This window comes from Ctenopharyngodon idella, chromosome 1 (genome assembly GCF_019924925.1).
Source record: "Ctenopharyngodon idella isolate HZGC_01 chromosome 1, HZGC01, whole genome shotgun sequence".
NCBI classification, from domain to species: Eukaryota; Metazoa; Chordata; class Actinopteri; order Cypriniformes; family Xenocyprididae; genus Ctenopharyngodon; species Ctenopharyngodon idella.
The window spans coordinates 28,826,364-28,842,788 of record NC_067220.1 but is presented as its reverse complement, the minus strand read 5'-3'; the positions used below and the strand labels follow the sequence as shown (position 1 = coordinate 28,842,788).

The following is a 16,425-nucleotide window of genomic DNA, read 5'->3' as shown; positions in this document are numbered from 1 at the left end:
GTTTTTTTCTGTTTTCCTGTCACATGTGGGAATATATTACACAAAACTGCCAAAGAGCGGAGGTGCGCACACAATACATACTATACATTAAAAACCATTTCCTATCAGGCTGAGGACAGATCCATCGTACAGGCATTTAGAAGACCGTAAGGGAACTATTAAGTAAAATTAGTCTTTCCCAGTGGTGTGTCTGACAGGACTAAATGTCATTAAAATGTTTAAACTGTAGTCAAATTTTACAAGGAGCAGAGCGAAGAAAGAAAGTTATGTTTGAACATTTCACTATGGGTGAAGTCTAACCACAGGGGTTAGAGAATGAAATAACCTCTTAAAAATGCAATAGTCTCAATGGATGAGATCATTCATCTGCTTTTGCAGGGAAGGAGTGATGCTAATTTGTCTGTTAACTGCTAATGTACATTTAATATACATTTTACACTAATACTTAAGGAAAGTAAACTATAAATGGACCAAAAGAAGGAAATACAAGCATATTAAACTGTGGAAAACACTTAATCTTGGGTATATGGAAAATGAGAATATATTAAGAGACTTACAGTAAATGGTCTAATAATTTTCCCTAAGCTAGTCATAGTTTAAAAGGTTACAGAGACTGGTTTGAATCAGTCTGCTAAGAGCATATGGCTTAGTGCCAACAGACTGTCCAACCCATCTCAATAAGACCTCAACAAGTTTGGTCAGCGTACGCTGAAAAGTTATAACAGGCAGTAGGTGTATTAGTCAAATAGTTTTGCCCACATGAAAAGTTCAGTTTATTTTCATGGTTATAGTACTTGCAGATTTCCATAACAGCTTGGTTGAAGTTAACATTGCACTTGTACCATCTCAAATACACCAAAAATATTCAGAAGGCAATAAAAGAAAAGTACTGAAAAACTTAAAACAAAACGTAATTAAAAACCAGTATAAAATCCTATGCTGGGTTTGTCAATTTTTAAGTTCATAGAACTTCATTCTAGTTTTTGCTGTTGCAAATAATATAAAATACAATCTTTTCTCAAACAAGTGTAAAAAAGAACACACTAAAAACTGAGAATACAGCAAAAATCATCCACACAGGGTACAACAACATACAAATAATAACAGAAAAATCCAAAGATGGTAACAGCTGTAAAGTCCAATCTGCAAGTTCCTAGTACAAAATTGCATGTGCAATTTAAAAAGAACAGCAATTTCAAGAAATTATCTTAATAAATGGTTTTCAGTAGACACTTTACAATGATAGATAACTGCTTCAAACAAAAGCAGTTACAAAAAACTAGGGAAGTCCAGAATCAGAAAGAATGGTTTTGAACATACACACAGTAGCTACATTTCAAAAGCATTTCACACCATACTCAGTTCTCTTCCCATTATGCAAGGCTTTCAATATGCCAACCATGTATTGAGTGGCATTACAAAGCAATGTAAACTGTGTTTGCTAAATTCACCCCCATATCAATGCAAGGCAACTTTAGAAAACACCTGACTAGTAATTTTTTTAAGTGTTAATGCACTTAACCAATTATTAAACACATATAAAACATCATAAAGCACAACAGCCAAAGTATTTGAACAACCATCTGATAATACAAGCATTAATGCAGATTTATTAGTTACCTATAGGTTTGTGAGGTCAAGTTTGATTAGGTAAGTGCTACTGTACCTCTGTTTTACCTGGTATTCTCAGTACGACATCCTGGCAGGAATGTGTTAAAAAGCTCTTTGGATTTTTGGGGCCGTTCACACAGAACACTTTTTTTTCATATCTATGGAAGCTCATTTCTGCCACTTAAGAAAAAAAAATAAATAATTGGATATACATAACTGACAAAAAAAGTCAAAATTGAGTCATAAGTAATGAGACAAGTCAAAATGATGAGTCGTATAAAACCTATTATAAGATAAAATGTCGTATGACAAAGTTGAAATTGAGATTATAATATATATAAAATTATATATATATAAGATTATAATATATATATATATAATTATAAAAAGTCTGACTTTTTATCTCCATTTCAACGTCATATGACTTGATTTTAATTATAACAAAGTCACTTATGATTTTTAATCTCATTATTTAGAATTTTTCATATTTCGACTTTTTTCCCCACCTCATAGTTATGACTTAGGGTGTCATGATTTACCAAAGCATTTTTTCCCCCTTATGTTCTGGAAATGGGTTTCCATACATATGAACAGGTTATAGTATTCAAATAAAATACTGGAACAAACTATTCACCTATTGAGAGAAAAAAAAAAAAAAATCTGTCAGCCTTGATCGAAATGTAGGCACACAAGCAGCACTCTGTGTTTAGTAAATATGACAGAATTCAGGAGACTTAAGCAGTGTGGGTTCTGTTCTGTGTAGATTAATGACTATTTGGAACCTAATGTAAACTACATTTCAGACTATACATTTTTGTAATAATTTTAAATGAAAAAGACAATTGTTGGCCATTATTAAAGGAAATATTTATAATAGTAACCCAGAAATGTGACTATTTATTCATTTTTTTGTTTTTGTTTTTGTATAGACCTTATGTAGCCCCGCCCCTTTTCAGCGCTGCGCTCGTTGTCTTTTGACTTCCGGTTTGTATTTCCACAGCGATATTACGTATTTATGAATGAACTGTTCGTTTTAAAATCTTCCTGGTCTACTGACATTTGTTAAGACATCTGCTTTAAACATTACAATTCTCATGATAACCTTTGTTAACTCTACAGTAAGTAAATCCACTTCATTAGCTAATTATTCTTTGACAGCGATGCCATAGAAATATACAGAGCTACCGCAAAAACGGAAGTTCAAAGACAAAATTCTAAAGATGGCGGCGCGCACGTTTCTCTGGCGCATAAGGTCTATAGACTGGCAGTTTTGTTACTTGAAACGCTGAAGCGCAATTTTGCAGTTCCGCTGTTGTTTTGCTGATGGGCCTGCTCAAGTGTGCGGTGTAAAACAGGCCTTACATAGATAAACCATGTAGGAGGAAAGGGTCAACACAGCAAGTTCAGGTAACCAGAAAAGTAAATTCGTCAGACTTAAAGCTCTGATTCAGCAAGCTTTTCAAGATATGAAGTCATAACAAAAGCATAGCCATGCATGTTTAGGTATAAACAATGACATAGTCTAGATCCAGCAAAAGGAACCTTGAACAGAACCTTGTTATTGCTAATTTAAAATTATATTTTTGCATAATATAAAGAGACAGACTGTGTTGAATGATGTTATTCATTACTTAGTAGATGCTGAAGTGATAAACTGTTTCCTCCTTATTCGTTTGACGATAATTATGATAACAATAATGGTGATCACAAGAAGTCTATTTCTGTTTCTCAAGTGTGCAGGACTCAGGGACAGGCAGGGAAGACATACCTATATTAATGCAACTATGACCTTTTATTGTCCCCTGAATGGCTAGGTTAAACCTTTAGATCCAATTCATTATCTTCTACCAAGTCCTGTCGTTTGTGTCATTAAATAGAATTTCCTTTCAGAAGTTCTTGAAAATTTCCAGATCCTTAGCTGCTACTGGTGTGTCCTTCTTCCACTCATCCTCTGGATAGGTGTCGAAGTTAGACGTGTCACCCTCATGAGATACCTTCGGAACTATGGGTGGCTGTCACAGGAAGGAGAGAAACTCATTAATGAAGCTTCAGATACAGCTAAATATACAGTATTGTTCAAACGTTTGGGGTCACTACTTTTTTTTTTTTTTTTAAAGAAATTACTAATTTTATTCAGCAAGGATGCATTAAATTGATCAAATGTGACAGTAAAGACTTTTAGGTTACAAAAGATTTATATTTCAAACAAATGCTGTTCTTTTCAACTTTCTATTCATTAAAGAATCCTGAAAAAAATGTATCAGTTTCCACAAAAATATTAAGCACTTTTTTTTTTACATTGGTAATAATGAGAAGTGTTTCTTGAGCACCAAATTAGCATATTAGGCCACATTTACACTGCAAAACTTGAAGCCCAATTCGGATTCGTTGACTATATCCGATTTTTTTGACAACCAGCTTGCATCTTCTTTTTAAAGTGACCCATATCTGATATTGTCGTTTACACTACACTTAGCAAAACAACCCAAGGTAGATGTACTGATCCCGAAAATCTTAGGCCAAAAAGGAAGTAAAAACGGCGATGGATGCAGATGAAATGATAATATAAGCTTTTGCTTTCCATTGGGTTGAGCCTTCATCCTCTATTGCGTCAGTGAAAAGAGTGTGATTGTTGTTGATGTCATTAGCAACCGTCGCTTTTTCAATGACCTCGCATTGACGGGGAAATATCCATCTGTCCGCTTACATGGCAGATGCAAATGCCTGTATCCGATTCTTATGAGATTTTTTTGCCACATATGAATGAAGCCTGAAACCGATCTGAAAATATCGGAATCATGTGCCTTTTTCCTGCTTACACGTTTGTGGGTTATATCCGATCTTTGCCACATGGGAGGAAAGAAATCGAAATTGACCATTTGCAAAGACCCGCCTCCTTTAGTTACTGTTGCTATGTCTGACAAGCCATGCCACTCTCACGCCACACATCATGTTCTCACGCAGTGAAAAATACATCGCGGAGCAAAGAGGACACTGACAACGCGTCGACAGACAAGGCAGAAAAGTGAAACAAACTCTTAAATTTCAAATATTGTAATTTTTAAATAAATTTAAACAATAAATCCCATTTTGTGGCCCTTTAATGTGTCGTGACAGATCGCTGTAGCTCCTCAGTTCAAGCGGCTCGTGAACAGATCATCTCTTCCTACTAGTTAATTTATAGCATGAAATAAACATGTAAGAACATCAGAAAGAATGTTGTTTCAACTGCGGAAAGACGTCAGTACACACCATTTTTCAGGTTCAAGTCCTCCGACGTAATCTACTAACTCCCCTGACTGCTTTGTTGGACAAAATGGCAGATTCGGCGTTATGATTGGTTAGATTGCCTGTCAATCAAACTCCTTGCGAAAGGTCAATTGAGTCCAAAAAAAACAAAACAAAAAAAAAAACGTGATACTGAAGACTGGAGTAATGACTGCTAAAAATTCAGCTTTGGCATAACAGGAATAAATTACATTTTAAAATATATTAATATAATATATTTAAAACGGTTGTTTTAAATAATAACATTTCACAATATTACGGTTTTTACTTTATTTTTGATCAAATAAATGCAGCCTTGGTGTGCGTAATTAACTGTTGGTAATGTATATTGTACTTGCCACTGTTATGTGGCCAGTAATGACTTGGAAATCTTACAAAAATGGTTAGTGGTATTAAATGAATCTTCAATAACAAGGCATATCCTTAAACTCTATACGACAGAAGTGCGGGGCTTACCTTGAGTTTTCTACAGGGCACAGACTCCCAGTCTACTGACTTAAACCATCTGTGCTTTTTCACATCATCAGCTCCATTCTGGAAGAAGACAAAAATAATACACAAAAATGGATTACTATAACTAAATGAACATTAAACTAGAATAAAGTACGTTTTGAGACAAACCATCACAGTTAAAACTGTGACAAGAATCAAAACCTAAATGGTGCTACAATGAATAATATGTTCATCAACACTTTAGATCTGACCTTGAACATTATACTCCTCATTTGAATCCATTTTATATCAAACAGTCTTTTCAGCCACTGTGTTGTCTTTTTAGTTTCTTAGAGAGGAAAAGAAAAGTGGGGCAACAATGCAAACCTACTGAAGTCTTCTAGAAACCTAAGAATTTGGGCCACGCATTGCACTGTGGGACTATGAGAGATAGACATCCACTCAAGTGGAATAACAGATATCTGCACTTGTGAATGAGCGCTGCCAGCAGGACCTGGCCTTGCTGTGGAAACAGTGCAAACACAGCTGTGATTGGGCTGCCGGCTCTTAAACCCTCATTGTATGGAGTGAGAGGACAATAGAGTGAGTGAGTTAGAAAGAAAGAAAGAAAGAAAGAAAGCATAATGCTAAATTAACAACAGAAACATCTAGCCTGGGAAGTCTTTGTCCCCTACTCTGAATCTGCTTTGACAACAAAAAGGAAATCTGAATAAATCATAATGTATTTAATCTTAAAAAAAAAAAAAAAAGAAAAAAAGCAGAGATATACATTTCAGCACAGCTCATTCCTCACATGCAGAGAATTATAATAACAGCATTAACTGTTGCTAATGGGAAAATGACGCTCAGACGCAACCATTCACAAACTTCCCATGACATCACCGTCACGATATGCATCACATTACGCGTGACAGGCCTGGCGCACTGCTGCCACCTCATCTGGCGCCAGTTATTGACTTATTTCCTCTGAAAGGACAATTTAGAAAAGTTACTGCCATTAAACCAAAACTGTTTGAATTACTCAAGTTAGAGATGCAGAGACATTTTGCACAAGGACTCTGTCTGCAGTTCTTTCCTCTCTTTCCACCTTGTCTGATGGGGGTTGGAGGGGAGGTATAGTGGGAGAGTTGCCCTTTGTCAGAATCACTCTGTGAGTGTCCAGGGAATTTCTCCAGAGCCTCATCTCATCCCCTCTAGGCAGATAGGCAGCCTCCTTATCATAAATGGAAACATGTGGCCAACTGTGGCCTTTGGGAGAAAGATCTCCCAGGACTCAATCAAGGTCTTATTATTTACTAAAGATGCAAAACTGGCCTAGAAAGAGTTTAATCTATTAGATGATTCATGGATTTTCAGCCTGGCCTTGAATGTGTTATGACTATAAAGAGCCCATATGGACAGAATAAAGAGTGTATCATCAATATAATGTTCTCAACGGAAATATCCCAGATGCTGATTCCTGCTGAAATACTAGGGCTGGGACAATATATCGATGCATTGTGATTTGAAGATCATTTCAGATATTTTCCAAATGCATCGCAAATCGATTCTGAGCTTAGTTTTTAACAGCAGATGACGCTCTAGGCTATTTTTAACCACATGCTCAAATGCTCATGAAGAAGACCGCTCGTGCATTCGGCTGAGTCTGAGAATGTATTTGCACCTCAGAATGCTCTTATGATGCGAGATTAATGTAAACAACCCACTGCAAACAACCTTGTAATTCGCTTCAACCTTTTCGAACTTTATGAATGATTATTTTGTAAAAGGTTCAAGGGGTGTGTGTAAGGAATCAGAAGGAAGCAGAGTACGGCTGTTTCTAAAGCACGCAGTACCATCTGCTGTTGAAAACTAAGCTCAGAATCAATTTGAGAGAGAATCATGATACAAACGGAAAATATCAGAATCGATCCAGAATCATTTCTCGATTCGCAATGCATCAATGTATTGTCCCAGCCCTATGAAATACCTTGCTCAACCATACAAGCACTATAGAAAATATCTGTTACTAACACCTTGCTTACCTTCATGTTTCCAAGCCTTCTTGCACGGTCAATTACCAGAAACTTCTTGATTAGGTCCCTAGACAAACAAAGACATTATATGAGAATCACTATGCTAAAAGGAACATGATTTAGACATTTAATTATTTAATATACAAAAGAAAGTTATGCACAAGGCAAAAATTAAGGTTAGGGACACACTGTTATTGAAATTCTGGTATGATAACCTATAAATGGCTAATATTAAAAATCTGTACTACTTTGCTAAAAAAAAGAAAGAAAATGAAATAATTAAAACAAATTATCTGTATACTAAAAGTGAATTTAGGCATCACAGCATTATAAATGTACAGTATTGAAATTTTCTATATAAAATAAACACACTGTTTGAATATTTTGAAATAAGTCCTCAAAAAATGATATAATAATCTGTGTGTGGTCGGAAACAGTTTATGGCACATTTCAAGTAACAATAAAGTTTTAATTATTCTGCTTGTACTATTCTGAACAATATCTGAAACTTTGTAATACTAGCTTCTCGTATTTATTGTCTCCTTAAGATAAAAGATCTGTTGTATTCCTAATTTGTGAGTTGCTTTGGATAAAAGCATCTGCTAAATGAGTAAATGTAAACATTTGTAAATGCAACATTTGCTGTACTTTTTTTTTTTTTAAAGACTTTTTAAACTTTAAAGGGAAAATTGCCTCTTCAAGAGAGTGAGTTAAATCTTCACTATAAATGCAATTTAATTTTGTGCTAGATAATGGCAAAACAAATCTATATTCTATCTAATGTTTAAAAGTGGAAATATATAAAAAATATGATCAAATATCCCAAAAAAAAAAAAAAAAAAACGTTTTAAAAAACGTCCCAACATTTTGTCAAAGATGACCACGAACTCTTCAGCAGCTGGAAACCTATATCAGGCAAGAATGGGACCAAATTCCAACACCAAAACTCTAGAAACTCATAACCTCGATGCCCAGACGTCTTCAAACTGTTTTAAAAAGAAGAGGAGATGCTACACCATGGTAAACATGCCCCCGTCCCAACTATTTTAAGACCCGTAGCAGGCATCAAATTTGAAATGAGCTCATTTTGTGCATAAAATTGTAAAATTTCTTAGTTTAAACATTTGTTATGTTATCTATGTTCTATTGTGAATAAAATATTGGCTCATGTGATTTGAAAATCTTTTAGTTTTCATTTTATTTAAATTTAAAAAACGTCCCAACATTTCCGGAATTCGAGTTGTAATTCATGCTGATATCTTGTGTGTCCCTGTGGAAGAGTGGCCTGCTTTTAAAAAACTGTAAAATATATACAGATTGTTACATGATATGTGAATATATTTTTTGACAAATGTCAATGTTGGAGAACCACCATCTTAAAGAGATTATTCATTGTGCAAGAGGGTTAATCAGCTTATGAACATAAAAACAATTTCTTCAAACATAAATATCTACCTGCATTAAGGTTAAGAGTTACTTTCACAAAAATAATCTGTATCTATGATCCAACATGCTTCAAGCGAAAAGGAGCGCATTAGCATGTCGACTGCTGTGGCGTTGATGTTCTCACTCAAGCTAACGCGAGAGACGCCTGGAGCGATCTTGCTACAGATGACCTTACCAATCACTCTAGCCTCCCTTACAGATGTTATTCATTCTCAAATGATCACGTGTGTTTGACTTCACAATACTATAATCTTATCAAGCTTGTTAAACCCCTACTGACATAAAACGTCGTTTCGGCTACTTTCACAACTGTAACTAGAATAAACATGTCAATCGAAAGGAAACATGGATTTGCTTTGCCTGAGGTGACTGTCTGTCTCTATTTCCGAGAGCTTCCTTAAGCTGTCTTTGTATCTGGAGTGGAGATCGTTTGAAGCAGTGAACAGCAGTTAGTGGACAATTAGGAAATGCAGCTGTGATGTCATTTTGTGTATGTGTTTGTACAGCTGCAGTGACTTTTTAGATGATACAACTAAGAGAGGATATTGTTCTGTATCATTAAAGGATTACTTTTTTTTTTGAACATCAAGGCGAAACAGCAGCTTTTTTGCTGAATCCTGAGCTCCTTTAGTTCAAAAGCACCATGAGTAATTGCGTAGAGTGAACAGACACATGTCTGTCTGTAATCTAGAGGATGCCTCCACTCATATAGCCATCAGTGTGCTTAGTTGACATGTTTAGATGGGTTCATTAGAGGGCATGCATGTGTATCTGTAAAAGCATCTCTTTGAACTATGAACTGTGTAAAACATGGGTCTTCAACCTTTTCATGTCACGGACCCCTTGCTGGAAAGAGAGATGGAGCAATGAATCGTGTTATCACTGAAAAATGATTGTTACATTTTAAGGGCCAGATTTACTAACAGCTTGCGCCAGCGCAAACCCTCTTTTGGCGTTAAAAAACTACTGTCGGGATTTACTAAAGGACCTGCAGTGCAAAATTAGCGCTGAAAAGGTGTGGACTGAGTTGTTTTTGTGTCTGACCTTATTGGATATGCATTTGTAGGAGTTTCCCTTTCAGACACAATTTACAATTTATGGTAGGAGAGTATTTAAATGAATCACGCAACGCGATTTACTAATGTGTGCGCTTGTCAATTTACTGGCATTTGCGCCATTATTTAACACCCAATAAAATCATGTCTTAACCCATTTTGCGACGTGGCTGCAATTGTTGCTGCTAGGAGGAGACACCGCGGAGAACAGAGAGCGCGTGGTAGAAGGGAGAAATGATTTGACTGCGTCTGTGTTCTTTAATTTGCGCGTCAGCAGTAGATCAAGCGCAAAACTTGGCACTCCCATCGGCCAAAACTTGGCACACCCAATTGCGCTCTCACGCTAATTTGCCCCGTTTACTAAATATGGCCCTAAGTGTGGTCTAGTATCATATTTGTGGATTTAAAGTCCCACTGTGGTAAAATATTTTATCCCTTAAAACTCATCTTTGATCACCAAAATGACATATTTAAAAAAATTTTCCAGTGAAAAAATTGTCTTCATGCCTTAAAATAGCTTGAATGTAAATCTACACCCTTGCCTCATTTAATATGCACGGATCAATGAATATGCTAATTAGCCCCGCCTCCACTCATGCCAGCTCAGAGAGTCTATTCTGCTGTAGTGACGAGCAATTTGTTGCTTGTGTTGTGGATATTTAAGAAAAAAGCTTGCTTCGCTTCGTATATTCAGTTTAACAGCTGTGTAACTGAACTGCTCACATATTTTTTGACACTTAAATTGTGTTCTAAATTATGAATTGGTAAAACGCCTTTACAAAACGGTCTGAATCCACTCGCAACTTTAATGTCTTTACTTCAAGTCAGCTGTCACTTTACTTTGGCGCGAGGCCCTATGCGCTCGCACACTAAGCACAGCCCTTGCGACGGTTCTGTCGGACACATAACAGTAATTAATATGATTAGCCTTTTGCTTGACTATGTTCTCAAACAGCTAATAATGTGTTGCTAATGTTACACAAACCATGTTTCCGTTCTTCATCTCAGAGTCAGGCAGCTGCCTTCTAACTAGGGTTGGGAATCGTGAGAAATTTTCCGGTTCTGGTTCCGATTCCAGTTCTGCCTAACGATTCCGGTTCCATTAAAATAATTAAACAACTAATAAAAAAATAGTAGTAAGGGAAAAATGCACAATACTCGACTCAAACAGTCCTTTTTGTGTTTATTATTCTTGTAAAATGAATTTAACAGACTGTTAATCTCAACAAATTCGCTAACACTTTATAATAAGGTTCATTAGTTAACAATAGTTAACTACATTAACATGAACTAATAATGAACTGCATTTCTACTGCATTTATTAATCTTTGTTAATGTTAATTTCAACATTTACTAATACATTATTAAAATCAAGAGTTGTGTTTGTTAACATTAGTTAATGCACTATGAAGTAACGAACAAACTATGAACGGCTGTATTTTTATTAACTAACATTAACAAAGATTAACAAATACAGTAACAAATGTATTAGGCTACTCATGGTTAGTTCATAAATGAACCTTATGGTAAAGTGTTACCACAAATTAGATAAGATGCTTGAACACACATGTAAGATTCAGACAGGTGAAACAAAATATTTTTGTAAGTTGGATTCATAAAGACTTGTTTCTGAAAGAATGATTCAGTGATGGACACATTTTTAACAGTAAATTTGTTGCCACCTAGTGGCGTAACAATGCAATCGATACAGTCGTTATTTGAAGCCCAGTTACTTTCAGAAGGTGATTTATTATACATAAACATCAGCGTTTCTATCTGAATAATAAACTTTTGTATACTTCTGTTATAACTGGAATAGGCCTATTTGTCACACAGAAATAACGATACTGTGCGTTTGAAAAGTGTTTGTGAAGCTGTTTATATCTACACATGACAACTCTCTTTAGATCAACGGCAGCGTGAACGCAGATTTGAATGTCGTGATTTTAGAAATCTTGCACGGTTCCGGTACTTTTCAAAAAACGCTATCGGTTCCGGATTAGAACCGGTTCTTGGTTCCCAACCCTACTTCTAACAATCAGTATTCTTACAAACAGAACAGCTCAGAGCTTTGAACAGCTCAGAACATCAGTGGAGAAAAGCATATAGTTCATCATAACATCATAATATACATCATAGACTCGTTATATCGCTAAATCTACACAATTTTTCATATCAACAGAAAATATACTGGGATAACCTGGCTTCTCTCGATACTCTCCTTCTTCAGAGCATTCGTGGTTAATGATATGCCGGCATGTTGACGTGATTGGTTACAAGGTAGTTTGTGACGTCACAAACACCAGCGATTTTTTTCACTGCAGTTTTAAGCATAAAATACTCAGCAATGGTGTTGACTTATGAATTTGCACATGGTTTGTCTTAAAGCATATTAAAAACACCACATAGACATATAAACAATATTAAAAACTTGATTTTCACCACAGGGTGACTTTAAATACTTGACGATGGTTTGTTGCAGTCATTAAAATAGTCATTATTAATGTTCAATGGCATTTTTATTTTACTTGATATATTTTAATGTGGGAGGAGGAATGAAACTGAACTATAGCTTTTTAAATGTAACTTAATAATGCATTTTTGTTTTACCAGTGTTATTCTAGCATTATTTATTTGCTTTTACAGTATTTATTAAAATTCTGAATATTTAAATCTTTTCTTTTTAATGTTTAAGATTTAGTAATTTAATTAGTAATAAAATATTTAATTTTTTATTAATACATTTTTTTTATCTGATTTATTTCAGTGTAATTTCACTAAATGAAAATTAGTTAATCATTTAATCATAAGTTTTAATTACCAAAAACATATTTCAACATGAACATATTTCATGTTGATGCTGACATGATTTTATTAGACTTTGTGTTTAAAGTATGCTATAAATATGGCATGTGTAATTTTTTGGGGGGGTTGTGTTTTCTTTATCAAACTCACTTTACATAGAAATCCAGATGCCGTGGAAACTCCAGCTTTCCGGCCAGAATCTTCTGGTAGATGCCAAAAGGATTATCATCAAAAAATGGTGGATACCTTAGACAGAGAAACAATAAAAGGATAGAGATTTTTAAATGCCAGTAAATCCCAAAACCTTAAAAAGATATACCAACCAGAGAGGGCCTGAAATACTTTTATGCTGTCAAAGACATTTTGAAATAATGATCAATTAATGTGTCAATATGACACAGAGCAGGAAAAGTCTTTTACAGATGTGTACTTGCATCCTCCATCTTATTGACAGCCTAGCTGAATTCAATGCTGAAATCCCCAAAACTAATGAGGACTTTATCTCTGTCAGCAAAACCTCTGCAATGATTCATGAAGAGACCTGACCTGGACACTATACACACGGACAAGACAAGCACATAGATGAACACAAAAACAACTGTGACTTAAGCCATCAAGGACCAAACTTGAACTATAGGGCCCTGTTTCCACCTGGCATTAAGATGCGTTTTGGATCACAAGTGGACGAGGGAGACACATACCCATTTACACCTGGTATTTTAAACCATCTTTTTTGTCCACTTTCAACCACTTCTGTCCTGATATCTTCGATGGGTCTATGTGTGGGTAAATGTATGGGTTTTTTTTTTTTCAGATTTTTCGATCTAATGGACAAAATAAGCTCACTCTATTTACATATGAACGCACCAGGAGACGACGGAAAAACATACGGAGAGCAGCAGCTTTCGTTTCTGCTCTGATAGCCGCAATACCACGGCGAACGTTGTGAAGAAATCAGTAATAGTGAGAGAACATTGTGCTTGGTACATTTTTTGTCTTCAAACCAAACTTGGGTCTTCAGCTGACAAAGTTTAAATCCCATCTGTCTAGCGCGCTTTCCATAATGTTTATGCGTTAGGTCAGTTGGCGGAGAGTAGTGGTTGTTCAACACGTTCGACCACATGAGCGTTTTCACTACTAAAGCAATCCAGTCGAATGTGTTCTAGACTACCTCTGGAAGTAGTCAAAAGTGGACAAGCTCAAAACGTTTTACACCCCGTTTACACCTGTATTTAGCATCGTCCACTTGTGATCTAATCGACCAAAACCCATCTTAATACCAGGAGGAAACAGGGCCTAGATGGCAAAAAAGTCGATATTTGACTCAATATAAGTGCAGATTTAAAGCCGACATAGAATAATTCAATAACAACAGATCACTCTTTTGTTTTGTTTTAGGCGTCTATAATAAGTATAATTGATAAACAAATAAATAAATCCAGTTTACCAATGATAGAATACATTTTTTTTTTTCTTAGGGAAGTTTTACATAAATGCATTTTAAGTTTTTATGAAATAATTCCAAATGGCATACAGACAATACAGCATACATTTTTCTTTCTTTTTTTTTTTTCTTTCTTTTTTTTTTTTTCATTTTGTAGTGCTTTATTATCATTATGTTACCATGGAATTATTTAATAAAAAAAAAGACCTTGTCAATTATATGAATTTTCCTTAATGCAAATATTCCAATGTAATATAGAGTGAGTTAACTGAAAAAAGACTTCAAGTTTTTGCTTTCAAAATGGCTATAACAGATGCAGTCCTGGTATGCACTTGTCATCAAATCACCAAAAGTAGCATTGGAGGAGGACTGAAAATGCTGAATGTGTTGTTTAGGCCTTTGCATGACTGCTGTGGACTGTGTCTCAGTATAATACAGTTTCTACTCATTTGTGTCCACGTGTTCTCTAATGTCTGGTATGCGATTCTGTGTAATCCTTTACTCCTCCATTACAGACTTCCAGCTCAGTCCTGCTATGCCTCAACAAACATGCCATCAAACATCCTTCCATTCTCCAAGCAACGAGCTTGTGTTTAATGCCTGAGTCCAGGTGGCATTGCAAACAGCCATTAATATGAGGAATAGATAAGGTGAGAGATGCTAAGGAGCCTGTTACTAGGCGACCACCTGAAGTCGCATGAGGGCACAGATCACTGACAATGACAGAACTCAAGTGTCAACAGTGAAGATGAGATGATACATCAGCAGCGAAATATAGACTGAAAGACCCTGCAGTGATAGACACAAAATAAGCCATTAGCTCAGAGTTGCACAATGGGGATGTCAAATGTGTGACAAATGTGTACTCACCCAGAATGGCCGCAGTAAGATTTTATTTAAGATGTAATACTTAGTTTTATCATAGACCAACCTTATATCTTTTAATTAGGGATGCACCGATACTATTTTTTAAGGACCGAGTACGAGTACCAATACTTTTTTTCTAGTACTCGTTTATTTAACATATTTTGTTGTTTTATTAACATTATTGACAAATATAGGCTACGGTCCCTTTAAGACCGAATCCATGGATATTGACACATATCCTGTTTTCACCCAAATGTTTACGTCCACTTAAGCCATAACCGACTGTATTTACGTGAGATACTCCACACGATGGACATTTTGACAACTATGTGTGCATCTGACCATTCAGGCGCAAGGAGAACTGATCGCGCGCAAGAAAGAGAGAGAGCGCGTGCAGGAGAGAGAGCGCTTCTGGTCTGTGTCATTCAGCGCGATTCCGCCTATCCCGCCTTCACTAATCGATAACGAATTGTGATTGAAAGCATGCAGTTCGCAATGTGTTGAAGTATTTCCACACCTCTGAGGCTGACATTGTTTCTGTTGCTGCCGCCAGTGTCTTTTCTGCCAGTTACGTCACGTAAGGTATCGGTCTTTGGTATCGGGGGTATTTTTACGAGTACGAGTACAAGTACATGAGCTTGGTATCAGGCCCGATACTGGTATCGGTATTGGTGCATCCCTACTTTTAATTCTTGACAAAAAGTGAGCAAGATACATATTCCAGTCATTACATTACCATTTATAGTGCATTTTTGAAGCTTGATAGCACCTGGTCACCATTTACTTTCATTGAATGGAAAATAAAAACTTAAAAATCTCCTTTTGTGTTTAAATGAACAAAAAAGGTCATATAGGTTTGAAATGACACGAGAGTGAGTAAACGATGACAGAATTTTCTATTCCTTTACAGACTTCTAGCTGCGGCCTTCTAAAAGAAGTAAAATAAGGTGGTTCAACATAATGGATTGAGCAGGACTGACAGTATTGACTGAGTGTGGAAACCATAAACTGAGAGAGAGAATCCAGGAGAGCAGAACTTGCAGCTATTCCTTCTTGTGAGTGATGGAAAAGAGAGATAGAGTGAAGGAGAACGAAAGAGAGAGAGACATATTAGTCTCTATAGTGTTACTGTAAGCAGTGGCTGGTGACAAGGGGAAAAAAAGAGAATTATAAAACTAAAACTTTTACATAACAGCACAGGTGTCGCCAAGATTCCACTGAGAAAATGAATAGAAAAGGAGAAGCCTTGAAGTACTGGATCTTATAACAACCACTGTATTATAACTAAGACTGTAAATTGATTAAGTTCAAATCAAATTGATGGCATGATTTTCCGATTAATCAATCAAAATCAATTACTATTAGTCCATCGATTATCAATCAATTTATTGACATTTACATGTATTAATTTAGCAGACACTTTTATATTTGAAAAGCTCCT

At 35.8% G+C, this 16,425-nt stretch overlaps 2 protein-coding genes across 3 annotated transcripts in view; one reads left to right on the top strand and one right to left on the bottom strand.

Moving 5' to 3' along the window:
• Positions 1-16,425, top strand: part of gyg2 (glycogenin 2) — a 387,175-nt gene that overhangs the window by 48,768 nt on the left and 321,982 nt on the right. The gene's annotated exons all lie outside the window — the stretch shown is intronic.
• prkx (protein kinase X-linked) overlaps positions 747-16,425 on the bottom strand; it is a 48,144-nt gene continuing 32,465 nt past the window's right edge. For both annotated transcript variants that reach the window (XM_051908525.1, XM_051908534.1), the window contains exons 5-8: positions 12,824-12,919; positions 7,377-7,434; positions 5,356-5,433; positions 747-3,623 (exon numbers count right to left, since the gene is read on the bottom strand). In XM_051908525.1, coding sequence (XP_051764485.1) covers positions 3,498-3,623; positions 5,356-5,433; positions 7,377-7,434; positions 12,824-12,919 — 358 coding nt within the window. In that variant the 3' untranslated portion in view covers positions 747-3,497. The remainder of the gene's footprint in view (positions 3,624-5,355; positions 5,434-7,376; positions 7,435-12,823; positions 12,920-16,425) is intronic.